The following is a 12,863-nucleotide window of genomic DNA, read 5'->3' as shown; positions in this document are numbered from 1 at the left end:
AAATGTATCTTTTTGTACTTATTTTGTACTTATTCAGAGCACTAAGTTCAAGTGACAGATTTGTTTGATGAAGCAAAGATGACTGCATTTTAATGAAAAATAGCAAAATGGGCTATAAATGCCACATTTACTGCTAAAGGGTGTATATTATTGAAGGGAATGTACTGGGCTCGTACTCTCATGTTGCTAAAAACTACTATTCAGATTATTTTAGTTGATTTATATCTATGGATTTTTTTTATTTCCTTGAAATGTGATACCTGAACAGTAGACAAGAAAGGCAGAGGGTTTTTTTTTTATATTATTGTCTGCCAATGACATCCTGCGAATGACAAAAGACCAGAAATGGTTATCTTGGTTCTAGAACAGTCCCAATTATACTGTGAGTTCTTTGGAGATGAATGGAAGTGTACTTTATAAGCTCTGTCAAAAGCTAGGGTTTTAAATAGGGGTTTGGCACAAAATATATTACTGCATCAGATACTCTCTAACAGACTAAAAGGATTCATAAAAATGTATTTGAAACCTGTTTCAGAGCCAAATGAAGCACACTAGACAGATTCAAGTGGTAGCTTTCCAATGATTTGGCTTAGAATTCAAGGTGAATATATGCTAGCCAAAAAAAAAAAAAGAGAAAATCAGGGCATGGACTTTGGAAGTTGGTGTTTTTAGGCAAGGTCTTTTACTTAAACCAAGACACTACATCTAAGTTACTTACATAGAATATCTTTAGGGTGACTATTGGACAGTGGAATGTTTTTTTAAGAACTGTGTGTTAGTCTCTTGTGTAGTAATGTGAAATATGTTAAGGTTTAGACTACACAAACGTGGGGAGTTGGGAGGAGCCTCGGGATTATTCTTTTGCACTTGCAGGAGGGTTAAGTACAGCTGGATGACTGCTTAGCTGATTTTCACCTAACGTGCTTAGAACTCTCCAACAGCAGCAGTCCTGGTTTTTCTAGATGTCCCACCTGAGTGCTTTGTTATTCTTTCAAGCTAAGATTCCCTAGTATATAATTTAAGTCTTTAATACTTAATACTGTTTAATACTTTAATACTGTAATCAGTATATTCTGTCTTAGTCACAGCTCTCTATGGACATTTTGAGATACTTACATTCCTTGCTCCTAGCCATCTCTCTTTAATAGGGATAAGGATAGTTATTCAGCCTTTACTATAGATTGAGTCTCTTGGTCTTCCTGCAATCCTCTGGAATCTCTCCCATTTGTGTACTTTACAGTTCATTGCCAGAGACCAGACAATATTTCAGCTGGAGGATTCATCAGCACCAAGTAGAGCAGAATAATTATCCTCCCTATATTACTGAGATATTCTGGCACAAATAGTCCATGTAAATAGCAGCTTCTGAAAGCATCCTGTGCTAGGAGGCCACCACTTCTAGTTATTCTCAGAACTATTACTCTTACCTCTTTCCTCCTTGCAGAACATAAACTTCCATCACAGTACATTTCTTTATTGCTTACCTTTTACCAATTTTTAAATCTTCTTCCTTGAACTGAACTCACTTGTCAAAGAATCTGTCTTGCAGAGCTACCCTTTTCCTCAGAGACTACAAAGGAAACAAAAAAAGTACTCCTTTGCTCTGGATTTCAAGAAACCCAAGTGCCATATGTCAGGTAGCATTGGGCTGACTAGGCTGCCCAGGTGTACTGAGTCTGAGCTGAGCAGATTCCCACCTCAGCCCTTGGCTGCCTGCTGGTACAGACTCTGCTGTAGTGTGATACCTTCAGTAGCTCTTTTCACAAGAGCATTATATTGTTTGTATTGATTTCATGGTTGCTGTAAACCCCTGAAAACTGCCTAGGGATTTGTTCCATAGAAAACACGCTTGTCATCTCTGCATTTGATTTGGCTTTCTCAAGTGTAGTTCTTTTCGTATGTTAGTTTCTCCAAAGTGAGACTGTTTTGAATCTTACCCTTCACAGTGTTTGCCTTACTCAAAAGAAATTGTAAATTATAGAAATCTTTGTTATTTCATCATCCAGGCAGATAATGAAAACTTCCCATAAAGTGTCATTAATGAGTAGCTTCTGCATGACCTCAGCTGGGGTGCCCTCTCAATTTGATGGCAAACTGCTGGTAACTCTTAATGTTCTTTCAGAGGATGGTGCCCTCCATTTCCCTGTGATATCATCCAGGCTATGTTTCCCTGCCTTGTTAGTGGAAGGAACCTGTGCATCAGAAACGTTGCAGTTCAAAGCACAAAGCTTTTTCAGAATGCTGCTTATTGAGTGACATCATTTTAATCAAGGCCTTATGCAGGTGTTCCAGAGAAATAGATGCAGCCAAATTCCTGAACCTACTCTATGGTTTGGAAATATTCATTCTGTTGTGCATCTACCTGTGCATCACTTCTGGAATACAGAATCAGAATTACTGCATCTGTCTGTGTTGCAGTCGAAGAGTGACTTAAGTACCTAACATTTAGCTTTAGTTCTTTTTCACATTAATGCCACTTAATTTTCAGCAATTTTCCAGATGCTGACATTGTTAGATTGTAAATCAGATCTCAGGACCTGATATGAGGGACTTGGAGGCCTAAATTTGCTTAGCTGAAGTTTGCATTTTTCCTCTGTATTATTATTCTCTCTTGCATCTTGTAAAATCTTTTTATCTTAGTAATGATTTAAGAAGAATTTGACTTTTGGGGAAGGATGATTTTTAACCCTCCTTAGGAATCCTCTTCACTTTTTTTTTAAGCCTTTTACCCTGCTTTAATCAATAAAGACTTGTCAAAAATTTAATTAAGAATTTTTTTGAGTGAGTTTGCAGTTTTCAATTTTAGCCTGGCATATTTATGAAATTTTACTTCACAACGTTCTGAAAAGGTTTTATAGTTATACGAGTTTGTTCAGAAATGCTTTGTGTATTTCCAGCATTAACTCTTTATAATAATGTTCTGAGACTTGTGGGGAAAGGCTAGGTAGAGATTTACCTCATATGTGTAATTTTTCTTGGTAGCAAAGTTTTCCAGTAGGCAAAAGTATACGCCTGACATGCAAAATATTAGATTAACTGCAGGTGGTAGTGAAATCAATCAGCAGGTTTTGAAAGTGGTTAAAAAAAAGTTAATCCCCTGTGCTCTTACACGTATTTAGGAATGCTTACTGCCCAAAGAGTGTGCTGGCATTACAATAGGAATTGGCCTGCTTCCCATCACTGCCCTGTATGGAAAAAAAACTTGCTTGTTTCTTAGCTATTCGAGGTTCTTGAATGGCATAAATGGCCAAAAGCTGTGGAGGGTTTGTTCCACAGGTATTACATGAAGTTGTCACATTTTTTTAGGAATCAGTATTTCTAACAGAAATCATTCTCAGTCACAGAAATAAGAATTATGTGAAAAGAAGGCCAGTTGCTAAAGTAGAGGAACTTCTTAGAAGTAAAGATAAAGTCAATTTTCAGGAGTGTTTTAGAAGTATTTTTAACTTCAAACTGCTTGCACGTAATTGAAGCTGTAACATTTTTTTTCTAATGCTTATTCTAGTAGAAAAAAACATCTAAAAAGTTTTACAATTCAATATTCAAAATATCAGCCGCATCTGGCATTTTTCTAAACTACTAAATTGGAATGTTATTGAGGGGAAGATGTTCAGTCTGTATTTTGTTTGCTTAATGTATTGGTTATTCTTTAACATGTATGTATGTTGCCTTATGGAACATATGCGAGTGTTCTGAGAGATGTGGACCACATTCCTCAAAGAAAAGGAGTGTTACATATGCAGTACAAGTTGAAGACTTCACTGAGTCTAGAAATGTAATTCACTGTGAACATCTTCCAACAGCTACATTAAAATGATGTTTTACTGAGCAATGTTGTTAGAGACTTGCTATAGGTACCACGGGGCATCTACCAATAGTCACAAATGTCTGAAATTACACTCTAGGAGGATTTGGTCAACAATTCTTTTTATATTAATATTTCTTATCAAGTAAATTAGTAGTGATGTCATAAGAAGATTTTATGTCACTCATTTTAGTCAACAGAATTTTAGTACACAAAGGAGCTGGTGTTGACCAATAGCTGTCCTTATCCTGCCCCATTTTTACCCAGATTGTGGGTATAGCTCTTTAGGAATGTTCCTTTCACTACCAACATACATGTAAAATTTCTGACATGCATCTGCAAATAACATTTTTCTTGTTTCTTCTAAAATATGTTTTTAAAAGTTATTAAAAAGACATCAATGTTGTATTTAAATTACATACTTGTAAAATGGAATGATTTGGTACTTTGACTGCCTGATGATCTGTAGTCAGGACCAAAGCAGCATATGGAAAAACACACCTTACACAAATAAAATTCTGTATTCCCAGGCATCACAAGTTAGGCTCTGGGTTACAACTGGCTGGACTGCTGCAGGAAGTGGGAGGAAGAAAGGGAGGGAACGTCTCAGAGATTTCCTCAGCCTGATCCTGCCCACTCCCAAAAGCAGTTCCCAGTGATGTAAGAGGCAGGGAGGGTTTGCCCTCGCTCTCTGTGCCGTTTGTGGGTACGGACCTCGACCACACAGAATCTTTCCTTCTGAGCAAGTTGCCTGACATTGCTATCTCTTCTTTCTGACTAGTGAAACAAAACCATTGTGACCGTAATGCCTGATGTTCACCTATTCTTTTCCATAAAAAGTATTTAAATAAAAATTGTGAGCCTGTGTCTTAAACCAAACTTAAAATCTCCTAAACCACTGAGTATTGGCACTTCAGTTTGTTTAGCTGAAGTGATTGAAGGCTGAAAGAAGGTAGGAAGTGTAAAGACAACAGACTGCTTTACTTCATTATGATCTCCCTTGAACTATGAGCTGTTAATAGACAATCTGTAGAAAAAGAAGCCAGACAGATATGATAGGCTGCAATCATTGCAGCTACTACATAAATGCTTAAGTTAGGTGTCTTTTGATAATCCTCAGGTGTATACTATAAAAGAGAGGGGGGAACTTCCCATTTTCCTTCACATTGTAATATGTCTTCCCATCTACTGTTTGGTTTTTTGTTGTGGTTTTTTTTTTAATTTATTTTATTTGCTTTTAGGATGTATAAGTTGTGTGTGTATAGCTTTTACTTAGAACTGTAGAGAGCAGCATTTGAGACTAACATTCAAAAACTAGGAAACATTAGAATTAACCATATATAAAAAAATCGCACTTTTTTTCCCACTTGTGATACAGTTTTTAATTAGAGGAATGTGTATTCACGAGTGGATATTACCCACAGAACAAAGCTGTTCATTTGTGGTTTAATTTGGGATGCAACTTTTATTGCAAACTGTAGAAATTTTGCTTATTAGTTATTAATGTACATATCAATGGCTTGGGGTGACTTCATGAAAAGTTGTTATTTTACGTAGCACCTTTGTACTGTAATAGACATTATTACCCCTTTAACCTTTTTTTAGAGATAGGAAACTGGAACCCCGAAATGTCAGTGCTCCTTGGGACTTCTCCCAATTCTTACTCTTTTTCTTCCTTTTTATAAATATGTCATGCCTCTTGTCAGCCATCATGCTCTGAAACTTGAACATCTTTGGATTTGTTTTAATTTATGCTCTAAAATCTGTCCTGAAGTAAAAGTAATTGTCATACTAAACCTAGATAAGCTGCTTTCCAGTTTTCTCCCTGCCTCTCCCCCTCCCTCTGGTAATTCATGCCCGTGAACCACATAGAAGCTTGTGGCCTGCTTTGTGCCAGCGCTTCAAAGCTGAAGGCAGCTTTTACTGCGAAACAGAACACAGATTTTGCAAGTGCAAACAAATCGTCGTGAGATCGCCTTGTGCACCGCTTAGCTTTTGCAAGGTAGGATGTTGCAAACAGCGCTGAGGCAATACTGACAGGGCTCTGCGCTGCTGTTACAGTGTGTTTACCATCTGGCGCCTGGGTCTGCCTGCTGGGCCCTCCCCTCTGATCCCTGGGATAAACGGTGCTCTTCATTTTGTAGCTAATCGGACTATAACAGTGGCAGCTCTGGACATCAGCAAAAAGTAACCACTGAAGGCTCAAGGATTTGCGCCTGATGTTATTCCCCAAAGGGTTCATCATAAAGCACTGTCTTGAAAACAAGTATTTTAAGTTATGGGTCAGTATTGGTACAGTAAGAAAAACTTCTTCCCCTCTTCCAACTCTACAACAACTGAGATTTTTTCTGGCTTCTGCACAGATTTGTTCTTTCTAGAAACAATCAGACTATTTCTTGCTAAAAGTTCCACTATTTTTCTCTCATTCTAGACCTTCTTGTACATGCCTAGTCACATATTGAGAGTTATCTCATTATTTCCCTCTCCATCCCTTTATTACAGATCAAGGAATAAAAGTTCTGAAGAGAATTATCTTTGCCTGCTTCTCCATCCTTTCATATTTCTGCTCATTTTTCTTAACTCCGGAAGAATTTGAATGCTCATTTTCTCCTTGAGTTTGTTTTAATCAGTCTTACACTTTTTTGAAGCACTTTCTCCAGGGAAATAGAGCATCATTACAAAATCCCCTCAGTTTACTCCTGTCATCCCAAATAACTGTGCTGCTGTCTAAACAAAGCTCTGTCACACATGCCTGTCTTTAAGAACAAGAAGTGTTTCTTCAGTTTTAAGATAAAACCTAAAAGCTCAGATATGCATTGGTGCAAATTGCTGAAACAGGTTCCCTCCCACTTGTCTGCCCTTCCTGCAGACATTAAGATGTCATGAGTTGGACACAGAAATTTCTTGCAGTGCCTACATTTTTTAGGTGATACAGAGGAACAAAGGGATAGAGCTGTCTTCTAGAATTTTAGAAAGAATAAAAATGCCAAACTTACTGTCTTTCTGAACACACATGGCCAGTTATGTATAAGGAAACAACATTGGGATAAAAAGAACGCTTTCAAATTTAACACTAGGAAAAATTGCACTTGCCAGTAATTAATTACTTTTGCTATGGGCTTTTCAAATCTAGGTCTTATATCTTCTGTTTTCTTTCTGTTGCAGCACAAGTTTTGTGTCCATAAAAAGTTGTGCAGATTATAATAAGTACCCTGGTAAAACCAGTTTGAGATCACCGATAAATTCAGGCTGGTAGCAGAAAGATCAAACCAGGACTTCTAAAAATTCAGTCTAAATTTTTTTGTTGATAAAGGACACTCACTGTGACAGCACTGGTGCACAGAATGGCCTACATATTTTTTTCCCCAAATTTCACTTTAAGAAAAAGCTGACCTAAATGATTACTATTAAAGTAGTTGGATCAAGTTTGTTTAAATGCTTAGGGGTCAGAAGAACAGGACTGAAACATCAGGTATTATTACAGATAATCTGTTTCCAGTCAACTCATTGTACTTCTATGCATCTGTAGGAATTCGGACTGAGAATCTCTAGTATGTAATCTGTATATGGATATTAATATTTTATATTTTAATCATATTACATTAATATTTTATGTTTTAAAATACCACACTAAATGATTGAAAAGTTCACAAACCCCACTGGTTTTTAATGGTATTTTTTAAATACTTGCACAGAATTGATTAACGTGTCATCAGCCAAAGAAAATGATATTCTAGGTCCAGATTGATCTGTTACATTGCACTGCTCTGGTTGACTATGTTGTCTTCTCTGTTAGTATCTCCAGATAAAAATGGATTATACTCTTTGGAGCGGTCCATAACATTAATGATGAACGTAGATTAATTTCTATTCAGTTTAAGATTTGTTGTGTCTGGATGCAGGGGGTAATGCTCTTACATCCATGATTTTTGATCTAACATAGCTATAAGCTCCTGCTGCTTCCTGAATCAACTCCACTCACTGTGCTGCCGACTAATGCTTTGGAAAACATTTTTACTGCACCTTGGCTATTCTTTCACATCTGTATGCAAATATATTTGCCTTTTGTTGTCTTATGCTCAGTTTGTTTGTTGATTGCCACATTTCTCTTGTGGCTCTGGCCCTACCAGGAACTGTATTCTCATGCAGTTAAAAATGAGTGCAATCACTGGATGGAACTGTTACAACAGGACTTTAGCTGCAGACAGTATCAATGTCGGTATTATCGGACAGGGGTTTGCTTGAGCAGCTAAAAATTCTTTATCAGCCTAGTGAAGGTGACACAAGCAACATTCCTGAAGGCCTTTTCTGTTTGTGTGTCTTTTATTCTGTCAGTTAAGCTTTCCTAGGCAGTGATTCCTTCATAGTCTGAGTTCGGTTGTTTAGTAAACAGACAAGTGTGATGTGTGGTTTTGCTGTGACACGGGTCTACTTTTCTGTATGTGAACAGATGTTTACACCATTTCTACTCTTATCTGTGTTTCTAATTAATTCATAAATAAACCCTACAGAAAGGTAGTTGTCATGATTTAACAGCTGGCAACTAAGCCCCACAGAACCGCTTGCTCACTCCCCCACCAGCAGGATTGGGAGAGAATGGGAAGGGTAAAAGTGAAAAACCTCATGGGTTGAGATAAAGGCAGTTTAACAGGTAAAGCAACAGCCACCCACACAAGCAAAGCAAAACTAGGAATTAATTCACTGCTTCCCAGTGTTCAGCCATCTCCAGCCATCACACATAATGATGAGTTGGGAAGACAAACACCATCACTCCAAACATCCCCCCTTCCTCCTTTTCCCCCCTCACTTTATGTGCTGAGCATAGTGTGGAATATCTCTTGGGTCACTTGGGGTCAGCTGTCCCAGCTGTGTCCCCTCCCAACTTCTTGTGCACCCCCAGCCCCCTCACTGGTGGGGTGAGAATCAGAAAAGGCCTTGACCCTGTGCAAGTGCTGCTCAGTAATAACAAAAACATCTCCATATTATCAACACTGCTTTCAGCAGAATCCAAAACACAGCCCCATACTATGAAGGAGCTGCTGTGAAGAGATTTATCTCTATCCCAGCCCAAACCAGCCCAGTAGTTTGAATTGGTTGCTTGTTCATTTCTTAATTCTCCTTAAGTTCTAGGCTCATTCTTTAATTATTCTTTACAAAGTTCAAACATTCAGCTGTCAGTGAAAAAAGAAAGTTCCCAGCCAGTACAAGCCTGATTCACCACGAGAATGTATTGTCTTGGAAAAGTCAAAAGGAAGATATTAGCTTCAGTATATATTTTAAGATCATAAAAGGTAGGACTCTGACAAGGCAGGATATACTGTATTTTAATAAAGACATTATAGCACCAAGCCTTGTACGTGTAAATGCTGAAACTATCTGGTGAAGTGAACACAGCCCAACTGCAGATACTTTAATAGTGTGAAGGGCCTCCTAGGTGGGGCTCTACAAATGTAAGATTTCAGTTAAATTAAAGAAAAAAAATTAGAGAATCCAGAAATGGAGGAACGCATTTAGACTTCTGACTGGAAGAGTTTAGGGTTACGGTATATTAAAGTAATAAGTATCTGTCATCTGTATTAGAAGGTTAGACACATACAGTGAATATGTTAATGATTTGGGAAGTTGCAAATAAACAAAAAAAAGCATATGATGATCACCAGTTAAATAAGTTACTGGGGTTTGTACCCTCAAAGCATTAACTCATTTTCTCTCCTAATTTTTTTGTAACATTAGATTATTTAGAAATGATCTTCAAAGAAGTAAGGACATATTTGCACTGCTTTCTTTATAGTGGATAAAAAGAAAATATAGTTTCAATCTTTTAAACATACATCTAAAATAAGGCTGTTATCTATACTATAAAACTTTGAAGGCTGACTAGAAAACAAATCCAATTATGGCTTAAGCACTTGAGAAAGTGAAATCTGATTTAATTACTTCTTTCAAAAGAAAATTACATCTTTCAACTTTCTATTATTAAAACTTTACAGTTATTTTTATCACTCTAAAAAAAAAAAAAAGAACAAGTTTGGAAGAAAAGCTCCCTTTATGGAGTTCACACTCGAGTCTTTGTTACTTAATACTCAAGCTAAAAAAATTTAAGTCCTTATAAAAAATTCAGACTATCTAGAAAATAAGCCAGAAAAAATGCTTTATGATAGATGGTATTTGTGTTTTTAGATATGGGATTAGAAGAAAAATTAATTTAAGCATTAGAGCGAAATGGGCATGATTTTTTAATTTCATTATCTTTATAAATAAAGGTCATCACTATTGCTGAACATGCGTAAAAATAACAACAGGCCTTACTAAATGCGGTGAAAACATGCTATTATGACATTTGGAAGTTATGAAGTCACATTTCCATTTAACTTAAGACTTTTGGAGCTGTTCTAGGAGTGAATGTAGCTTTACATGTAGCTTTGCATTTGCAAGAGGGCTAGACACAGGGGCGTTGCTCTTGGTGCTGCTCAGATGAGATGTACAGCCTCTGACCAGTCCTCAAGAGAAAGGGCTGAAGGACAGATGAGACAGAACATGGTACCCTGTGCAAATAAGATTCAGATGTTTGCTCAAATCCCATTTGCCTCCTTGGAAAAGCAGTACTTCATGTGTACACATTTGGCTTAGTTTCTGAATATAAAGTCCAGTATGATAACCAGTTGCCTTAAGGGTGCATTTCTCAGGAAATTAAACTGGAATCTTAAAAACTTCATACACCTATATTAAAACACTGGACTGGCAGATATTCATTTTACAGAAAAAATTCAAAGATATTTTCAAATTTAATCGTGTGTGACCCTAATGGAATAAACAGTGACAATTAATTTCTTGCTGGGCAGAATTGTAAGAGAGGCCATGGAAGGAAATGAATGTAATTTATATTAAATTGAGATAACTTTTTAAAATTTTAGTGTAAAACCCACCCAAAGATCTCTGTAATAAAAAAAATAAAAAGATGTTCTACTCTCACCTTAAAAGCCTGTCAAATATATACTGCTGGCCCAAGAGAATATCACCCAATTAATACCACTGGTTTTGATGAAAAGTATGAAATGCATGAAGATGTTTATGAAAACTAGTAGCTTTAGGTGGGTAAGGTATTATTTTTCTAGTATTTAAGCACTTATTTCTTCATTAGACACTGACTTCTTTTGGCCAGTGATATTTAAGATATCTTAGTTTGAACATAAAAAAATGTATAGGTAGAAGGACTTAACCAAGGGAAATTTAACTTCTGTTCTGAGGAACAGAAGTAAACTGAAACAGTGGAAAGGAAGAGAAGGATAATATTTGTATGAAGAAACTTCTTGTGAAATATTCAGTAGAGGTTTTTGTCTCCAGATACACTCAAACATGCATTTCCATTAACATGTATCATGTAAATAAGCTTTGAGAAGTGAGACCTCAATATGTATGTTGTGGTTATGCCCTGTAATCTAAATATACTTGGATTACTTCAAATATTATTACTAAGTAGTAGTAACTTTGTCAGATTACTGGTTTTCTTTATATTTGCCAATTTGCCTCTTGAACATTTTTCTAAATTGAATTAATTTTGTGTGAAGTGAAAATACTTTTTTTATTGGGCCTTGCTGCTGCTCACTGCCTAAATCAGAAAATATGTGACAGACAACACCAGAAACTCTTCTGCTTTTGAGGGAAGTGTCTCATCAGGACAGGCTGCTAGAGAAGAAGGCTAGATACTTAATAATGTGAATTCCATTTCTGATTTGGTGAACACCAGTGCTCAGGTTAAACAGTGGGTTTCTAACCACATACTCTGAGTTTTAACCAGAAATGCTGAAGGCTTTTCCTGTTTAAAATACTTCTGTGTTTTCACGGCTAGGCTTCACAAACAAAGGTTTGGGAAACACTTCTGTGTTTGTAACATAGATAATTATCACATTAGAAGAATAGTTAATTATTGTTTCTTTTAGAAGTATTAGAATGACAAATTTGTACAATTCGTGTATTGGCTTTTTTTTGTCAGTGATTTCAGGTACATGCAAAAATTACAGATGGAGTGACGTTAGCAAAGGGATACCAGCTCTCATAGTGGGCTAATGGAGATAACAGGGTCACCCATTTCTGTTGCTGTCACTCGAGGGTTTTTGAAGGTAATCTCTGTGTGACTCATCAGTCTTTCAAAGCACAGAATGCTATTTCAGCCAAATCATAAAAGTAATATGATGCTTTGTTAGTGTTTGAACCATGAAAGACCTTTTAATATTTTGTTGAGACGCATGTGTTAAATCTACTTTTATTTAAATGGTAGAGCAAAGCAAGAGGTGTGTTACACAGGGTTATGATTACTGGTAAAAATAATTTTATAACTGTGTCCTTTGCTCCATGCACAGGGAGTTGGCCTCTCAATTCATGGACATTTTCGAGTTGCTACAGAAAAGACACTTTTTGCAATGCCAGAAACAGCAATAGGTAAGCATTTTATCACGGGTTAATATGTCTAAGGTTTCACTGTTTGTGTAATCAGGATGAAACCTATTTGACTGAAAGCTGTGGTGGTAATGAAAGAATTTTAAAAGGGAACTGGAGATGACCATATATGGAAAGTATTTTCTATTAAATTAACAGAAACTTACCTACATTCTGGGAGTTGATCATTGAGGTTCCTAACTGTCTAGACTGATGCAAAGACTGTCAGGATACAATATTTCAGAAACAGAAGCAGATCAAGGAACTAAGTCTGTGCTACAGCTGTAGGCAGATAGAGTCTGAAGATCCCAGTGCAGCTACTTCAGCTTTACCTTGGGGACTCTTGAGTCCAGCTGCCTGTACTACACAGCTGCTCTGCAGTGTTAATGAGACAGATTTTGAAATTCCAGCTTTTCTTGTAGATTATTAATGTAAGCCCATTACGGTTGTGCAGAGGTTGTGTCTAGGGGAGATCCCAGTGTCTTCAGTAGTGTCTGTTTTTTTAAACAGCAGCACGCTCCTTGTGTTTTCTAATGTTTGATCCTACAGTTTTTTTGTCAACTCTGAGATGTACAAAAGAAAATGTAGCTCAGAGCTACATAAAGATGGAGGTACGGCTCAA

The 12,863-nt window shown here is 36.8% G+C and overlaps 1 protein-coding gene across 4 annotated transcripts in view; it reads left to right on the top strand.

Moving 5' to 3' along the window:
- HIBCH (3-hydroxyisobutyryl-CoA hydrolase) overlaps positions 1–12,863 on the top strand; it is a 41,370-nt gene that overhangs the window by 9,793 nt on the left and 18,714 nt on the right. For all 4 annotated transcript variants that reach the window (XM_017828512.1, XM_017828511.1, XM_017828514.1 and 1 more), the window contains one exon: positions 12,166–12,244. In XM_017828512.1, the coding sequence (XP_017684001.1) occupies positions 12,166–12,244 (79 nt within the window). The remainder of the gene's footprint in view (positions 1–12,165; positions 12,245–12,863) is intronic.

The sequence above is a fragment of the Lepidothrix coronata genome, unplaced genomic scaffold (genome assembly GCF_001604755.1).
Source record: "Lepidothrix coronata isolate B3197 unplaced genomic scaffold, Lepidothrix_coronata-1.0 Scaffold149, whole genome shotgun sequence".
Lineage (NCBI taxonomy): Eukaryota > Metazoa > Chordata > Aves > Passeriformes > Pipridae > Lepidothrix > Lepidothrix coronata.
This window is presented reverse-complemented; position numbering and strand designations above follow the sequence as displayed.